The sequence below is a fragment of the Chaetodon auriga genome, chromosome 6, assembly GCF_051107435.1.
Source record: "Chaetodon auriga isolate fChaAug3 chromosome 6, fChaAug3.hap1, whole genome shotgun sequence".
In the NCBI taxonomy this organism is placed as follows: domain Eukaryota; kingdom Metazoa; phylum Chordata; class Actinopteri; order Chaetodontiformes; family Chaetodontidae; genus Chaetodon; species Chaetodon auriga.
The window spans coordinates 5,066,416-5,084,967 of record NC_135079.1 but is presented as its reverse complement, the minus strand read 5'-3'; the positions used below and the strand labels follow the sequence as shown (position 1 = coordinate 5,084,967).

At 43.4% G+C, this 18,552-nt stretch overlaps 1 protein-coding gene across 5 annotated transcripts in view; it reads right to left on the bottom strand.

The window, feature by feature from the left end:
* The window catches only part of ppip5k1b (diphosphoinositol pentakisphosphate kinase 1b), a 45,473-nt gene extending 27,380 nt beyond the window's left edge, over positions 1-18,093 (bottom strand). For all 5 annotated transcript variants that reach the window (XR_013077272.1, XM_076733056.1, XM_076733058.1 and 2 more), the window contains exons 1-13: positions 17,943-18,093; positions 10,684-11,253; positions 8,868-9,063; positions 6,845-6,935; positions 6,197-6,282; positions 5,927-6,081; positions 5,618-5,719; positions 5,260-5,421; positions 3,918-4,039; positions 3,063-3,164; positions 2,883-2,969; positions 2,346-2,421; positions 1,811-1,920 (exon numbers count right to left, since the gene is read on the bottom strand). Coding sequence is in view for 4 of the 5 variants with exons in the window: in XM_076733056.1 (XP_076589171.1) it covers positions 1,811-1,920; positions 2,346-2,421; positions 2,883-2,969; positions 3,063-3,164; positions 3,918-4,039; positions 5,260-5,421; positions 5,618-5,719; positions 5,927-6,081; positions 6,197-6,282; positions 6,845-6,935; positions 8,868-9,063; positions 10,684-10,878 (1,484 nt within the window). In the remaining variant the exon portion in view is untranslated. The remainder of the gene's footprint in view (positions 1-1,810; positions 1,921-2,345; positions 2,422-2,882; positions 2,970-3,062; positions 3,165-3,917; positions 4,040-5,259; positions 5,422-5,617; positions 5,720-5,926; positions 6,082-6,196; positions 6,283-6,844; positions 6,936-8,867; positions 9,064-10,683; positions 11,254-17,942) is intronic.
* Positions 18,094-18,552: the final 459 nt, after the last annotated feature.

Sequence of the window (18,552 nt, the reverse complement as noted above, 5' to 3'; positions counted from 1 at the left end):
TGATGACGGACCTGAACCAGGATAAGTGACTCTGGCAGGAGGCCAGAGAATCCGCTGTCAAAGGGACATCATCACACGGCACTTTGTTGGAGTAATTCACCTGCTGAAGTATCAAATAGATGGGGATTACTGCGTCACTACAGTACACACACTCCCTCTGTCATTCTCTCACACACACATCTTTTCTTAGCCGGGGAGGCATTTTACATTTTCGTCCTCAGTTAGAAACACATAATATATGGAAGCTACAGTCACTATTTTTATTTTAACAATAGATTATATTGCTATTTGTATGTGAAAGGTGTTGATGAATCCACTGCACACTAGCTGTCCAGCATCAAACAGCACACGGGCAAAGTTAGCGGCTAGCTGCTGAACATACCGCAGCTTTTCGAAGCTAAAGAGCTAGCTGGAGGTTAGACGAGGGCTGAGACCAAAAACAGAGGCGAAGGGGGTGAAAATATACATAAGATTCATCAGGCGGGCAGAAAAATGACTGTGTGGATGCACGAATAGGCAACGGTTAGCTAACAAGTTTGCTATATCACATTAAAAGGTGTCGACTTGTCAGTGTGGTGTTGACAGCTCGTTTCTGCTGGCCCCCCGAGTGGCAACAGTGGTCCATTATTGCGGGTTTAAACTTCTTTTTGACTGATTCACTTTATGTTTGAGTTTTTAAAAGCCTCCCTGAAAGTTTTGACAGAGGTCTTCAGCAGCTTTGACACGAAGTGTGTGTAGGAGTTTAATTGAAATTCACAACACAAACTGTGAAGCGGGCATAATGTTTGCTGAGTCACGACGGCGGAGCGACGTACCCGACATCTTTCACTGAGCTGCTTTACGTTACATTTAGCTGTAGTTTCAGTGGACTGTGAGGAACACTGCCTTTTTAAAGTTTCTTATTGTATCTACTAACTTTAGAACAGGGACATTTTCTTCCTATTGCGTTTCTAATCAAATGTGATTATCTGGGACTTCCAGATAATGTTGTTGCTGCATTCATTCCAGCCTCTATGGAGCAGAGCATCAGCAAATCTCTAAAATGACTGTAAATGGTGATAATAGGCAGGAGGAAGGAAGACATTAGGAGATTTAGAGTCCGCTTGATATGTGGTAAGAACGGCATGCACACAAAGTACACAAAGCACAGCACACGCTGATTTACACACACGAGAACACAGTGAAATCATCAAAGACATTTGACTGTGTATGTGTCTAATGTTAATGGCTAAAAATGAATGGATGTTAATGAAAAGTGTACAAACATTAGGAATACCTTCCAAATATTGATTCAGGTTTCTAATCCTACATAAACCACGTCTAAACTACCTCTTCAACTACAATTTTAATAGACATAACGATAATAATTCAACGGTCTGAATCAAATATCGAAAAGGTGTTCCTAACATTATGCACACACAGTCGACTAAAGTAGACTAACGAAAAGGAGGGTGGTAAAACCTCATCCTTTAAAGTGAGAAGGGAGAGGGTGCGTACTGAGTGTCATTCAAGCTGGATTCCCTTTTGGAGAGAGAGGAGGAGGGATGGATGAGAAGAGGAGGGAAGAAAAAGAGAAAGCAAAGAGTTAGAGATCAGGAGGGAGGGAGCGACTCGAGGCAAACGTGTGTGTTTGTGAGTAAAGAGAGAAAAATGGCTGAACCCTGGTGGAGTGCTGAACGATGAAGGTAGTTTTGAGAGTGGATGAGTGCTGATGAAGGATGGAGGCAGGAAACAGGAGGAGGATGATGATGTCGCGTGTTGGTGACAGTGTGTGTGTGTGTGTGTGTGTGTGATGTGAACCATCACTCACATCTCCAGGACGGTCTTCAGTTGCTCGAGCTTCGATTTCTTCTCCTCGATCTCGCAGTCGTTGTGCTGGCCCAGTTCAACCAGCAGCAGGCGGGCGATATCCAGCACTTCCTGGAAACACAGAGGCAGTTATCCTTCATTTGACTCTCATCTTTAATTCTACTCGGCAGACTAAACACACGCTGGAACCTCTGCAAACGTCCTGACTGGAAAAGATGTCAGAGACAAGAATGACAGCGAAGACGGCGGCTCCAAAAGTGCTTTATATAAAAATGATGAAGTGACAGGATGAATACAGCGTGTGAGTGGATTTAGAAAGCTTAGTATAAATATTTAGACAACAAAACAATGTTTTGTGATCCAGGATAATAATTATGTAGACTGGTAGATGTAAACATAACCATATCCTCTGAAACCCGTCATTATTCTTTAAAGGACTCAGTAATAATCTGCAAGAAAACCAAGAAATAAACAGGCAAAGGAGAAGGAACGTGGGAAAACCTTAAACCTTAGACCTTAAAATGAGCCTCGCTCACCTGTAGCTGTTTGGGCTTCTTCAGCTTTAGCTTTCCTGACTTGTAGCCTCCGTATTTCTCAAACAATTCAAAGAATCTGCAAGACAAACAGAAAAAACTGCAGGGTTAAGAGACACAGTTACACTGGATGCGGGGAATGTCTTTGAAGACGAATGCATTTGACATGTTGCTTCATCTGTAAAAAGAAGCGGGTAAAGAATGACCCGCTGACGGCTGCTTGGATTGTGTTTATGCCCTCTCAGCAGGGCAGAGACAACAAGGCAGTTTTTGCTGGAAAATACAGGGTTCAAACAGCCATTTAAGAGTGAAATTCAAGCACTTTTCAAGCACTTTCAAGGCACGTAACCAAAAATGTCCAGACTCTCACAGCTGTTATCATCACATCTATATTTTTACAACAAAATGTTTGAAAAACCCCAAATCCAAATCCCAGACGAAGCATTTTTCAAGCAGCACATCTGAATTAGAGCAGGAGCTTGAATTAATTTGTAAGAAAGAAGGAGAGCTTCAGCTTGATGCTGAATCCAAGAGACTTACAGAGGATGTCGGACCTCCATTTTCATCTTTTGCTTTGGTGTGCGATCTCCGTGGCGGATGATGGCAATGACACAGCGCAGCTCCATCCTGATGAGGGAGAAGAGCGGACAGGACAAATTATTTCACCGTCACTCATCGACACGTCTTCCAGCAGAAGCCAGCTTGTCTTTCAGAACATACATGGTTCCTGAGGTTGTTGGGACGATGGGGATGTCTTCAGCTTCCATGGGGATGGACCAGGGGATGTGGAACTGGGGGGCCAACTCCCTCATCACCATGTTCCTGTTGAGGCAGAGAAAGGCAATAATCCAATTTAGATAATCCAAAAAGCTCGGCCCAATCACAGTGCTGCTCACAAAATGCTTTTACTTCAGTTCAGACTAGCTGGCCGGGTGTGACCAAGATACCAAAGACAAGCTACTACATCAAAATAAACACCGATAATTTTACTATGTTTATGTCCATTTTCTGTTTGTACCGTCCTCCTCCTTCCTTTTTTGTGCCATGATGAAATTCCACGTTCACACCATTACTGGAGAGAGGCTGCATTTCCCGTGTCTTTTAAATTGTAAAATTTATGAGTCTTTAGTCGTAAAGGCTTCAGTTGCTCAGCCTGGAAGGAGAGGTGATAAATCAGAAACCGACTAAGATGTAAAGCTGACAACAGGCTCCTCCACCCCGTCCGTAGCTTTGGATAAATTACAACATGACAGCTTCAAGGCCGTGTTTACTTTAAAAGGTACGACGAGGAAACGTGCCAGAGATGTCAGGTCGTACAGAAAACAAGAGGAAGAGGCTGCTTTTTCACTCATCCATCAACAATCACAGCCTGAGTCTGACGTTTACAGATACTTTCGCTTCCTAAAGGCTTTGCTTTGAGACAATTCTGGTGTCCATTATTTCCACGACCTGTTTTATGACACAGTCTTTCATGACAAACTGTGTCTGTATGTGTGTTTTGAAAGCTGAATCCGTTTACACACCAGGGAAGTCACAGGTCGGCGTTTAACGTGCGTGTCAGCTGATGTCACCTACCCCAGGACTTTGGCGCAGTCGTCGTAGTACTTCATGGAGTTTTTGACGAAGCTGAAGCCGTTGACGTCACAGACGAAGGAGTGGCCGTTGGCTCTGAGCAGGTCGAACCCGCACACTGTTTGCTAAAATCACACGGAGACGTTGGTGGAGAGGAAAACACTTCACAACACAGAACACACACACCTTCAGTCTGTTTTTATGAGACAGAAACAACATGATGCTTATTAAACAAAGAGCAAAGACAACACAGACGCAGGTTCTGGAGAGAGAGCGAGGTTAGGTTTTTGTCAGTAAGGTGAAAGTTTCGGGAAAACGCATCTCTTCATCAGAGTTTGAACACTGACGCAGCCAAGACGCATAAAATCAATGAAAACCTCAAACTGAAGAAGGTTTTTTCACTGAGTCTGTCTGTTTGCTTCTTGTTCCCACAAGAAAATGTCATATGTTTCCATGTGTATTGTAAGAGGAATACTATTATTCTAACTATATGAGAACCTTTTTCCTGTGATACATATAACATGTTTTATCAGCAGCTGAATAAAACAGTCGATATCTGCATCCATATGACTGACATCCAGTCACGGGTTTGTGTTTATGAGGCTTTTATTGCTGCTAGAAGTATTTGTTTGCTAAGAAACATTTTGCATTTAGGCTCATAATCTTTAAAACAACTCGCCTGTGGGAATAGTGCGTAATACACAAAGTAATAATAATACGGCGAGCTGTGCTTACAATACAAAGAAGGTATGAATTATTGATTTTCTGAGTTTCACGCTGCAGTCGTCTTTATTTGTTTGTTGGGAGTCATTTCTGAAACGCTCGTCCCTATTCGCTTCATGTTTGCTCATTACAGCCCTGCATAATGTTGGCCAGAGCAGGGTGATATGAATAATTCTCAGTAGAAAAAAACACCTCCGGCAGCTCCCATTCAACAAGTACGTTTGTGTGAGGAAATACTGCATTTAGTTTGCAAGAAAAAACATTAAATATCAACAGTTCCTGAATATGTGGAAGCTCCGCAGCAGTCTGTGTTTGGAGTCTTTGGTTTAAAGATATTTTCTTCCCACTCTGAAATGGGTTTAATGAGCTGAAAGCACAAAGACTTACGGCCTCGTGCGGCTAAACACAAGCTGATGCAAAACATAGCTTAGCTACAAATGGACCACATACAAGGCAGTTTTTGACCACTGATGGCTTGAAAAAGACAGGAGAAGGACCACCAGCCCATAAATAATGCAGGATTAATACAAGAAATGCGGGTTTCCTGACAATTCTTAACTCTTTTCTTTGCTCTCCTGCATGCTGCACTGCATTTCATCCGCTACTTGAACATTAAGTTTACCTTGAAGGCCAGGCAGACCTTGCGGGCCACTAGCTTCTCCATGGAGGTCAGCATGACGGGGTAGCGGATCTCCTTCCCCTCACTGTCCCTCTCCACCTTCCCGTCCAGGGCGGGAGATTTCCGGGCCTCTGCGTGGGCGTAGTCTGGACCCACTGTGTAAACCTGAAATGTTCAAAAACACCATGTACCCCACACACACACACACACACACACACACACACACACACACACACACACACACACACAGCCGATGGATGATGATGAGTTCTATATTTCACTAAAGGGAAAACTGCATGAGTTAAAAACTGTTCAGGCCATGAAACATCGCCACCCCTGATCAAGTGAACTTGCACGGTACCTTCACATCAGTACCATCTGTGGGCATGAACTCCTCGTATATGTAGGATCCAGTCTTTCGTACGCTGCTCTCTGGGGAGTACACACTGCTACGACTCCCTATCTGCAGCCAAGACACAAAGAGGGACAATTCAAAGGCAAGTGGACCCTGGAAATGAAATCCTTACAGTATTTATCTCAGCACCCAACCTTCCCAACAGGACTTAGTGTCACTGATGTCACACTGTGCCCACAGGTTTAACCCTGCAGCAGCCACACAACCCGTCAGTGTCTCAACCAGTCAAATACGTGTCTCTTACGGGACAGCTACCTTTCTGAAGAGTCTCTGGCTGCCCCCTCCAGCAGATGTGGGGTAATAGATGTAGACATTGTGGTCCTCGGCACACACGGGTTTCTCCACGAAGGGTTTAGGGAACACCTCCCCGTTCACCTCAACGTGGTCCTCCCCTTCCACAAGGTTACACTCTGCACGGGGAGAGACTTTAGCTTTGAATTCACTTTACTGTGAAAACTGAAAAACAGACTAAAACACCAAAGTGAAAAAGCAAAAGTGACGCTAAAGTCAAGGCCTCATGCTCACCTTCAGGATTGTCAGGGTCTCGGTTTAACACAGCGTAACGAGGCAGGTCAATGCCCTCTTCACGTAGGATCCGGTACACTTCCCTCCTGATGGGAAAACAAATACCATTATAAACAATCTCCAAAAAAGGAAAACCACAGCAAGTCTGTGTATGTGTGTGTTACAAGGGCAGTAAACAGCAATAAGGTACATAAGTTAAGTGACAATAGCAATTATGTCCTTTTCGTTCCCACCGTGTGATCACTCCTCTGATTAAAAAGGAAAAACAAGTTCAAAGAGCTCGGCCGTTTGGTGTTGAGACAGTGAATGTGAATGAAGCCGTGTGAGCTGCAAGAGGAAAGTACAAATTCTCATTGGCCAAAACTGTGAAATTCAAAAGGCGAGAGGAAGCGGTGAACAACATGTACTGATGCAGGAACACTGAGCAGACGCTGGTGCCGTTCAGAGAAGACACGACAAACAAAGGACTGATACGATGACAAGCATGACGAGTCCAAGTGCTGAGAGCAGTGATTGCTTTGCTTTCTACAACACAAGTCGTGAAGGTTTAAGCTGCCAAACAGAAGCCGAGCGATGACTCTGGCTGCTGCTGTCAACCTCCTCATGCTGCATGTGTAGTCACGATCGCATGGGGCAGCGTAACTGTACCTGTCCTGTATGAAATACTGCATGTTGAGGTCATTGATGAGCAGTGGATTCCTGAGCTTGGCGTACTCCACAGCTTTGTCCAGAGGGAAACCTGAAAATGACACACAGAGGAGAGGACATTTGATAAATGCTGCTTTTTATCAGTTACAAATGTACTGATCCAGCCAGCTGATGGATTCTGAACTGTGTCACATCACATTTTTTTTAGTCATTGTGGGTCTTGGACAGGTTTGAAATCAGATACGCTGCAACGATTAGTCGATTAATTGATCAGCGGATCAAAAGAAAATGAATCGCCAACTACTTTGAGAATTGGTTGTTTCATTTTTCAATATGTCAAACATTTACTGGATCCAGCTTCTTAAATATAAGGATTTGCTGTTTTTCTTCATCATTTCTGAAAGTAAATCAAGGCTCTTTGGGTTTGTGATGAGAATTTTCCACAAAACATCTCATGGATTGAACAACTAATCGATTAATCATAAAAATGGACAGATTAATCAATGACGAAAGTAACTGTCAGCTGCAGCCCTAGATGTTAGTGTGAGCCACAGCAGACAGCTGCATGGTCATTTGCATGGCGTCTTATCGGTCAGGTTAACTGATTTGAGTCTCAGTCACTGTCAGGAAGCTCCATCCTAAAAACAAAACAAAAACAAAACTCTGGCACACAGGAGGAAGAAGAAGAAGAAGAAGAAAGAAGAAGAAGACAGAAGAAGAAGAAGAAGAAGAAGAAGAAGAAGAAGAAGAAGAGGGTAGTCATGAGCAGCGACTGACAGGATCCACCTCTAGAAACTTCAACAAAGTCTCTTCACGCCTGAACGTGTGACAGGTGTGTGACACCGCCTCCAGCACCGTCTCACCTAGCGCTGGAATATTTACTAACTCACAACATTCTGGTTTGTTCGACCTTCATCAATAGACGAGAGTAGCGCTTGAATGTCCCAGAGGAGCCATTTGGCCTGCATGCAGCAGTCAATGGTGGTAAATAATAAATACAGCAATTAACTAGAAGGGCACACGGAGAGCACAGACCTCTGCCAAGGCCAGCAGTCCACTCGTCTATGATATGCAAATCTGCAAGCACAACCTCTACGTACAGTATGTCTGAATTATGTCAAAATATGGCTGGTAGCTTTTCTGTAATCCTGCTGACAGACAGAAAAACAAAAGCACTGTGTGGGGCAGGTTTCTTAAATCCAGTCGGCTAGTGACTAGCAGAGGTGGCTATCATGCATAAATACACATTGTCAGGACCACTGTCTAAATATTTGTCATGCGGGTTTGCATCAGAGGCCGACAGATGAGACGAGGAAATACCTCAGGGAAATATTAGGGTTTTTTTAACTTTCCAAAATAATAATTATAATGACAACACAGGATTTATACCACGTTCCCATGGCTGGACCAACAATCCGAGAACTTCATTCTTTTAAAAATAGATTGGAAAAACAGTCCCGTGTGATAAACTCTGACTCAAACACACAGAAAGAGAGAGAGGCAGGCCAGTGTCGGGTGGAAAAAATGATATATACACACACATATATATACATATATTAAGATAGGGGACACACAGGCGGAGAGGTGTACTGATCTCATTCATCTAGCTCTGCTTTTGCTGAGAAATAATATTAATCACAAGCCTTAAATAGATGTCTCCAGTCCCACAGCTCTCCGTCTCCCGTTGAGACAGCCTCACCATCATTTACAGAGTGTGCCAGGTTTGTGTCGGGCTGTCTGGACACAAACCTGGCACACTCTCGAAATTACTGTCAGGCTTTTAAGGTACTGGTATTCCTCAAGAGAGCACAAAACATTTCATTTACTGATCAGAGTCCGGTTATTTATTACTGTTCAAAACATTTTGTTATTTACGGGAAAACGTGATGCAGTTTCAGGACAGCAAGGATTCATGTGAACAGGGTAAAGCAGCTGAGAACTGCAAGTAAAACACGGCTTCTTCTAAACATGTTTGAGTAAACCGCTGGTTTACAGGATGTTTTTAACTTGCTTTAAGCTTTACCTTTGGAGTGGAAGGAGATGAGGCAGTCACAGAGGGGCCACTTCTCCACAGGCTCCTCCAGGATGACTTCCTCCGGAAAGATGACCACGTTGATGTAGTCAAACTTACAAAGGCGCTCCAGGATCTGAGTCATGGGCTTGGATTTAGACTTCTTCATCATGGCACATATGCCAACCACAATCTGTCGCTCTGGTGGCTGGTGGAGAGGACGGGGAAGACCGGGGCGGAGAAGGGAAGGGTGGAGGGAGATGACAAGTGAGACAAAAATGTGGCAATGCAGCAGCATGAAGACAGCAGCAGGCAGGCGTAGACAGCCTGATGTGACTCTAGGTGGATTTTAATAATATATTGGACCAAAAGGTTTGCATAACAAGGAAATCCTTCTGGATCCTGAGGCGTCATGTGACCTGCAATTCAAACTGTGGACCCTAAACTGGAATCATCAGCAGCCTGGTTAACAGCCAATGGTTGGTATCATCCATGTAGTAAGAATGCTATCTGTCGGCATCTTAACATGCTAACATAAGCACATGTTACATACTGTACATGTTAGATACTGTCCCACGCTGTCAGCATAATAACATGCTTTGAGCCGACTACAAAGAACTGATAAAGTTTATGAGCTGAGCCAAAGACAGACACACAAACACTTCTGATTTTACCCACAGCCTTTCTCCAGTCCTGTTTTTAGCGCCGTAAGGGGTTTCGCTCTAATGGTGGCAAAGTTCATCTATCAGTCTATCAGTTCGTGTATCACTTCAGTCCAGACTGAGGTTATCAAGAGTATCAATACCTCTGCTTCATCGCTTTTCTATACTAGTACTGAAGTTTAAAACTCTGGTATTGTGACAACATTGGTCCAGACTGAAATCTCCGAACAATTTTTGGATGGTCCCTCGAGGAGGATGCTTCCTACTGACTTTGGTGGTCCCCTTAACTTGCATCCAGTGCCACCAGTATGTACGCTGAAGATTGGCATGAATGTTGGTACTTACAATCATGGTTCTCAGAGGACAGATGCTTATTTGTGTTTGCTCTACTAGCAGTAAAGATCCAAGAATATGGCATCATCAATTTGCATGTGAAATGAGCTTTACAGGCTAACAGGGCTGCTAATGCTGAAACCTGACAACCACTGTTACTTTCCACAAACAGGAAAAAGCTGCGTTATCAGTGGGCTACAACCTTATCATAATCATGGAAACTGTATTTGATTCTTGAAATAACATTACACTAACTTGTTTCTGTGTACCTTTATTCTTACACCGGCGAGCAGGAAAGTCTTTGCTGGTGTGCCACTGACAGCTAAAGTGTGAACTGAACCGCCACCTGCTCAGTCAATGTAACATCAACTTGATGGCAGAAATGTGTCACACAGAGACATACGCTGACATACAGAAACAGGAAATGATTGCAAGTAAGCGAGCTGCTAACAGCAAGACCATAAAGTCCTTTTATAGCCTCAGGACTAAACAACAGACCAGATGCCTTAAAGCTGCTCTACTGCATTGTTCTCACGCGAGCCTTTGTATATTTCTGTCTCCATTTTTTCCACTGTCCAAATCCAAATAAAACTTTCCTCCTTAAAATGTCCAAGCCTGTGGATTTCCTACTGCCCAAAATGGCCAAAGCCTCGGCTTCCTGCTCCAAAACTAAAACCTCTTTGTCCATTATCAGTACACAGTTACAGTTAGTTCAGTCGTATTTTACAACTGACACTACTCATAAAAAACTTTTACATATACAGCAACAAAGCACACCCTATGCACCTGAAGACTTTGCTGTGCGAACACCTGAATTTACACCCGTCACTCACCGACTCATCGTCATCATCCTCCATTTCTTCTTCTCGATACATCTCATTCCTCATGCCTGCGTCCATTTGGCACATGCCCTGCTCGTCATCGTCACAGCCAAGCACAAACCGAGGAACGTCTCTTTGACCCCGCCCCTGTCCGTCCCCTGCTCCAGGTCCTGGTCCTGGTCCTGGTCCGTCGCAGGGCTCGGACATCACAAATCCCTGCCTAACATGGCTGTTCGGGGCGGCTCCTCGAGCGGCAAAGCAGGAAGAACCCTGGTGAAATGTGCTACAGGCCTGGAGATAAAGTCAAGGGTCTGCTGGTGTTTCTGAGCCGGCTGATAACTGATACGTGCGTCCGTGTCTGTGCGGTATGTGTTGAGGTAGAAAATAGTGGTGAATGTCTCAAGAGGTAGAAGTGAGGGGGTGGACTCCACGTGAGTCGAGGTAGATAGTCAAGATCCTGGTTGTAAAACTCCCCTGTGTCAGGACAGAGGAGGCCTGGCTCTGAGAGATAACATGTCCCAGTCTGGAGACGCTTCTTCACACAGGAAACTCCACGGTCATCTGTGCACCGTTTTCCAGGCCCTGGGAAAAAAAAGGACAAAAAAGACACATATGGAGAAACTGGTTAAGTAACCAGTGCAAAGATAAACAACATTTGGTGGCTGCAGAGACAAACAGTAGCTCCAGCTGTGCAGCATGAGCACACACACACTGCGTCTGAGTAACCACAGTGCTGGGTGCTGCGCTGTTGCTACATCCACCATTTGTGAAATGAACGCCAGGGAAGTAAAATCAGCTGCAACACAATAGAAGAAAAACTTTATTGATTCCTGAGGAAACAGGGCTATCGCAGCACCCAAGAGCCAAGAAAAAAAGATGTGAGCTGGAAGGAATTTCTGGCATGTTGACTGCTGAAATATTTACGGACGATAGTTTATCACGGTGAGAGGGTGTTTACGGTCATGTTTGGTATTTGCATCAATAGAGGATCACGAAAGATAAACGAAAGAACTTCTGCAGCAGCAGGTGCTGCTTTATTATCAGTGTAGATAATAAAGAGAATTTAGTGCCACACTGACAAGAGAATTTAATCAACGCCAGCTTTGTTCTCGTTATTTGGGCCTCTGATAAATGCAAAAAAAGTGTTGCAACATCCTGTTATATTCAATCAAATACAAATAATGATAAGGCTAAAACAACACTGCAAGTCATACAGGCTGCTTCAGCTACGTGTACAATAATCACCTCTGTCTTTCTTCTACAGTCATCAACGATCTAATTTAAATGACGTAAGAGATCTGAGGCTGAGGACATTTTTAGGTTGTCGATAAATAACTTCCACTGTCGACTCTGCAGGTAGGAGCGGCCGTGAACTTCAGCTCTTTTAGTCGGCTTCAGTCAGCTCCTCGCAGGTGAGACGACCCGCGCTCCACCTTCAACAGCATCATCTGCTCCATGCGAGCCAGCTGCTGACTCAGCACATTTCATTTTCCAAAGTGCCCGTGCTGTTGTTTGTCGTCGCCACGAGGACACGGCCTCACGAGGAGCCAGGCCGTCTCCCCGCCGCGTCCTGTATGTGCATCGAGGTGGATCGCGTTACTCCGGTTTGCATTTCGCTTTTCAGACGGAGCCACTCGTTAAACGTTTTTAATGGACGCAGCCCTGAAGTCATGTGACCCTCTCGCTGTCCTGAAGGGCTCAGCTGTCTAACCTGAACTACATGACGTCATCATCAACCCACAAAGTCCCTGTCCCTGCACAGGTAGTCCAGGGTTTCAACCCCGTGTCAAACTCCATCCTGCAGCCATTCCTGCTCTGTCCCTTTGCTTCTGTTCAGATCGGTTTTTCAAAGCTGATTCTGTGACCAAAATCGCATGTTTTCTTTTTTTTTCCTCCATTCTTTTGACAAATAATGAACTTTTATAGATAAAAAAAACAACGCAGAAAGTTTAGAAAGTCAGTATAAAATGGTTCAGAGCGCAAACAGCTTTTTTAATGGTCGCATCCTGTTCAGTACTTGTACTGCTTTGCTGATTTGAAGCACGTACGTACAGTATCACGTGCATGAACGCATCATATATGTCCCATTTAAATTTATTATCTAAATGCATCATAAAGGCGTCTCTGGATCCTTGTGAAAATATCTTTTCTGCTTTCATTGGCTGTTCTTTCGAGACAGCTCGTGCTTGTCGCCGATCAGCCGGCTTCACAACATACTGATGCAACGGCGAAGACGTTTCTGCAATCGTTTCTGAATTTCCACTTCCCAGAGCGTTTCACACAGACGCATTTCGGGAAGTGGAACAAAGAGAGCTGCTGTGTGCTGTCACATACTTCACCATGTCAATGGTCTCTAATCACAACAATGGAGTTTCAGCATGTCCTCTTAACGCGGCTCTCCAGCTCCCACCCACAGGAAGAACTGTGTTTGGTGTGACGTGTTTCTACTGCTGTATTACTCTGAAAATACTGCTGCTACATGTTATACTATAAGTCAAGAAAAGTACTTCACAAGGAACTTGATGCACAATAACATCAAAATATACTGAAAAAGCCAGAAAAATTCAAACTACGGAACAAGACCCTCGACTATATACAGTTTCCAGTTTATTAGGAACGCCTAGCTAAAAGTCATGCAGTTTAACAGACCTGCAGCAATAATTATTTTCATTAGCGATTAAACTGTGGATTGTTTTATTGATTATTAATCATTAAGTCTATAAAATGTAAAACAAAATTGTGAAAAATGCTCATAATTTCCCAGAGCGACATCTTCAGTTCGCTTCTTTTATCAAACCAACAGTCCCAAAATGTAAAAAATCTTCATTTATCATCATAAACGACAGAGAAAAGCAGCAAATCCTGACATTAAGAAGCTGAAACCAGCAGATGTTTGACATGTTTGCTTGAAAAATGACAGAGGCAATTAATCAATTATCAAAACAGTGACTATTAATAATAATTCAACTTTATGGTCATTTTAGATTCTGTAGTTTTTGGTGCTGCTGAACTGCACTGCATTAAGCATTTCTGTTATTTAGCCTATCCTCATGGCTGTAAATAGGGTGGACAAAATAATAGAAACACCTCTAAATAAGAAGCATGAACTAATATCTACAAAAACTGTCAACTGACGAGCACTCAGGAGGACACGGATCTGTTAATCCAACAACCAAAAATCGAACCCTCACCAGCTGATAATTTCAACAAACATTTGCAACCCTCGCGCTTCAACATAATGTGTGTGCGTGTGTGTGCGTGGTCACTGCTGCAATCTGATCTGATACCACAGAATAAAAAAAAACAAAGCTGTTATGTCATTCCCTCGTAACTGAGCCAAAGCCCAGGAGCGAGGTGTGAAATGAAGCCGGGCTGGAAGAAGAAACTTGCCACTGTGGTATGTCCACAAACAGGGGACGCAGCCAAAACCAGTTCACGTATCTCTCATCAGTGCACCCCCGCTTCAAACACCACCACCACCACCACCCACAACAAATAGCTGACATGAGGGGAAAAGCCTCCAGAAGTGGGAGGGTAGATCATATGGCAACATACCACAAGCCAACTGCGCGCGGCCATCTTTGAAGGCCTGCAGGACCTATTTAAAGCCACTTCCACTCACTTACAGTGCACATTATTTCACTGGCACCGTTCATCCTCTGGCTGCGACAAGGCAGACACGGTCTTACTGTGTCCTGGTCTTTCTGCCAGGACATACCTCAACCAAATCTCACACCTGACCCAGCCTAACCTTGATACCCAGAAATAACAGCGTCCTCTTCAGCAGGGGGTTGAAATAGGACAACCGAGGGATAGAGCCAAGTCAGGGGTGTGGGGTGCCATGGGCTACGCTACCCAAAGATAATTCATCATAACTAACCTCTGAAGCGATGACAGCCTGCACTAAACCAAGTGGAAGCCTTTCTTGCTGGCTCGGGGTCGAAGAACACTAACAGAGATAAACTCATAAATAACTGCTGTGAGTCGAGTTTATTCTGTCTTTACTACACCAAGGACGCGACCTCTACTCGACCGGCGGGATGAGCCGACACTAAACACGTCAAGCAGAACGCTGCATGACTGCGTGCAAAACACCAGACGCATCTAATCATACTAAATGAGTTCAGAGATTAAAATAACTTTCAGCAGTGAATGTAGCTCACGATTGGCTGTCGAGAAGAAAACACTCGCGGACTTCATTCACACATGACTCAACAGCACTGTTGGTTCAACTGTGCACTCTACTACATTTCCTCCTGGTGTACTGTGCTCTGAAGCATCATTTTCCCACAAAATCAAGCCCTCTACCAGCCGATCTGTACGAAGATGCATTATGGAAAAGTCTAAAAGCTTAAGCTTGACCCAAACTAATGGCTGAAAATCAGAATACTTGGCCTCTGTTGCTTCAAGTTTGGCCATCTTTAAAAATCTGTCTCCTGCAAGTGGCTCAACTCAATTGCTGCAGTTCCCCTTTAAAACGAGACTTTTACACAGTCTTCCTCTTTAAAAAGTATGTTTGTAAGCAGCGTTTCTCAAATCTCTCCACTCAGGGGCCTTATGGTGGCTAATGTTAGCTAATGTTAGCAAACTTTAGATAGATATTGCCATGTAACTGACATTAGAGTCGGTCAGCTGACTTCATGACTCTTTTTCTTGCAGCCACAGAACTGAAAAAGCAGGTATTAAACACTGCTGAAAGTTGAGTTAGAGTTTCATATTTCTGTCATTTCAGGGCAACGAGCTGCACCCGAAGCTCCGCTGAGATGTTTTCATTTATTGAACGCAAATGGGGGTCGATCAAAGCCATAAACGACTTAATGTCCCCTTCACTGCGGCCAAACAGAAGACGACAAAAAGGAGACAGATCGAGAACACAGACAAAATCTTTGTGTCAAACTGTCTCCTGTCTCCCTGTCATATTGTTCCCATCCCCCAAAAAAACAAGCTCTGTATGAATAAATTAAGCAGCTGATTAAAAACATCCAGCTGTCACCTGCAGGCCCTCGTCCATGGATGAGTCACCTCTGTCATCACTGTGGGTCCAGAGATCAACAACACGGCTCCAATAATAGGCCTTTAACCTTTGAGACCGTCTGCCACAGGAAGCCCGTGTTGTTTATGACCAGCGAGGGAGGAGCTGGTCATTAGTTCCTATCGTCATTTTTCTGATAGCGCGGAAAATGAGAAACATCACGACACACTTTAGAAACGTTTGCCCGTCAATTACACACTCATATTTTGTGGATTGATTGAATAACCGAGGGTCATTTCTGGGAAAGAAAAGGGAAGTACGACATTATGACGTGTTTGCGACTGGACCTTTATTTTGAAAAACAACCGAGCATCACTGCTTTTCTCTCAGGGTAAGGATGATGCTGATCAGGCAAACAGCTCGTTATCTGAAGAGAGTTCAAGATTAAATCATTAACAAAACTGTTAATTATTATGTTTGATAAAACCTTCTCTTCAAGTTAAAGTTGTCAGGGTGAAACTGAAACTGTATCACCGCTGAGAGTCAGATGACATGCTGGTGATGTTATCAGGATACAACTACCAGCAGAACAGTGAAATCTGCACTACAAGCCTCTAAATCCATTATGCACCGAGCACTCGAGAAATTAGCTTCATATGCGAATACAAACCGCCGTCATTACTGAAAACAGAGGCCATAATCGGCTTGCTGGTGTAAAACAGCCCTTTATTTGTAATATTTTTAGGAGATGAAACCTCTGTATACGGTTTACAATATGATTTATGGAGCGTGGAAAGATAAATGACTTTATTCCCCTGCTTCGAAGCTACTGATGAATAGCTTTTATACAGTTTTCAGGGATACAATAAAATGAAACTTTAATGAGAATCGGGGCTGCAGGAGCAGACGAGACGGAGATGCAGCGTCGACACGACAGAGGATAAACAAGATAAACTGGACTGGTTATCATACACGGCGGATGGGGTTTATATTAAAATATGGCACAAAGGTGAAAAATCCACAGTTAAAGTGTTTAACGTCATAACATGCTAAGTACAAATTAGGAATGAGGAGAAAAGTAGAGATCATAGCAGGAAACATAATCTCCAAAACATCAGCAGGGCCCAAAGGCTCTGTGTGATCATATTACATCACATTCATTTAGCTGATACCTTTGTCCAGAGTGACTTACAACAGGTGCATTCGTCCTCAACAACCTGCTTGTTTTGTTTGATTTAGGAAATTAGGCATGAACAAGTCACAGCATGTGATGTGTAGTCTGAAAATACACATATTCACACTGACCAGTGACCACCTTTTCTTCCATTTCCTGTTGTTTAGGCTTTTCACTTATCTGTTTTGATTTTTAAACTCATTCACATGGTAGAAATGCAGACATAATATTTAGTATTCCTCTTTTAATCCACGTCAGCAGGGCTCACATGGAACTGTGTCTCACCTAAATGACTTTATGATGCATTTATATCGTATTAAATCATGTTTTTCGTGACGCTGCATTTCTGTTTCTCATGTTTTCTTTTGTCTTAAAATATTACTTACTATACTATAGTTCCCCACTGTGTCTTTTTGTCAGATCAGTGTGGCAAAAGTTATTTTTAAGGCAAAAAAGTCAAACATTTCTTTTCTAATGTTTTTCAGTTGTGAGGATTTCTTGCTTTTAGCGGTAATTTATAAGAATATCTGAGGTTTCTGAACTTTTGGTCAAACAAAACAAGCAATCTGAAGATGTCAGCTTGGGATTTGGGATATTATGTTCAGCATTTTTCCCTCACACACACACACACACACACACACACACACACACACACACACACACACACACACAGAAATCTCTGGAAATCACGTTCATCAAGTGGCCAAATCAGTTTTGATAGTTCAGGTCTTTCGTACATCAAACTGATAAAATGTTCACTGCTCTCTTGGTGGTTAACACACTACACGAGGACCACGTTACAGGCGTCCAGCAGCCTGTTTCCAGCCCCAACCTGCGCCTCAAATCACTATCAAACACAATGAATGAGCCAGATGGAGGTTTCGTAGTAAGAAGAAGCTCCTCTGGGAGGAATAAACCGCACAAAACACACATAAATAAATCAGTGCGTCGGCCTGCTCGCTGCACAGCACCCCTGACAGATACAGTTAAGTTACAAGACGGTAAAAGCTTGCCTGGCTTTGTCCATTTACATCGACACAACGGCAAAATCCAGCTTTCCTCTAACACAGGACCGAAAGCCCCGCCGTGAAGAGAAAGCAGAACGTTAACAACGGCACGACTTACCGGTGAAAGTCAGTCAGCGGTTCATTTCCTTGTCTCCCGTAACTGAGCTAAGCCGAAAGGAAGCTGCTGCTGTTAAACTTCGCTCCTTTTTTGTGCGTTTTTCTTAAAAGAAACCTCTGAGTAAAGTTGTGAAGTACACACGAAAGTTCATGTCCGGTCATTGCTGGTGATTAGCCGTATCTGATGCTGCCGCCCGCGGCTGCTAGCTTCCTCCTTTTCTTTTTCTTCACCTTTTTTTTAACATGAAGTTTAGTTTTTTAAAAAGCCGCGCCATTACCGCCATCTACCGGTAAAAGTGTCGCATTGCAGAACTGCACGCTTCGAAGAGCCCGATAGGAGGAGGTTTTTGTGTCGCAGATACTTGATAAAAACTGTGAAATTAGAGTACACTTACTGTACTTTAATACAATTTGATGTATTTTACTTAAATATTTCCAAATTATGCTACTTTAAAACTGCACTCCACTATGTTTTGGTAGCCAATATTTGAGATTTTACTCCATTACTTTGTTTAACAAAATCAGTTACTGGCTATTTTTCAGAATTAATTTTATCTGAACTGTAAAGTAACTGGTAATAATGGTATCAGATAAATGCACTGTGGCTGATG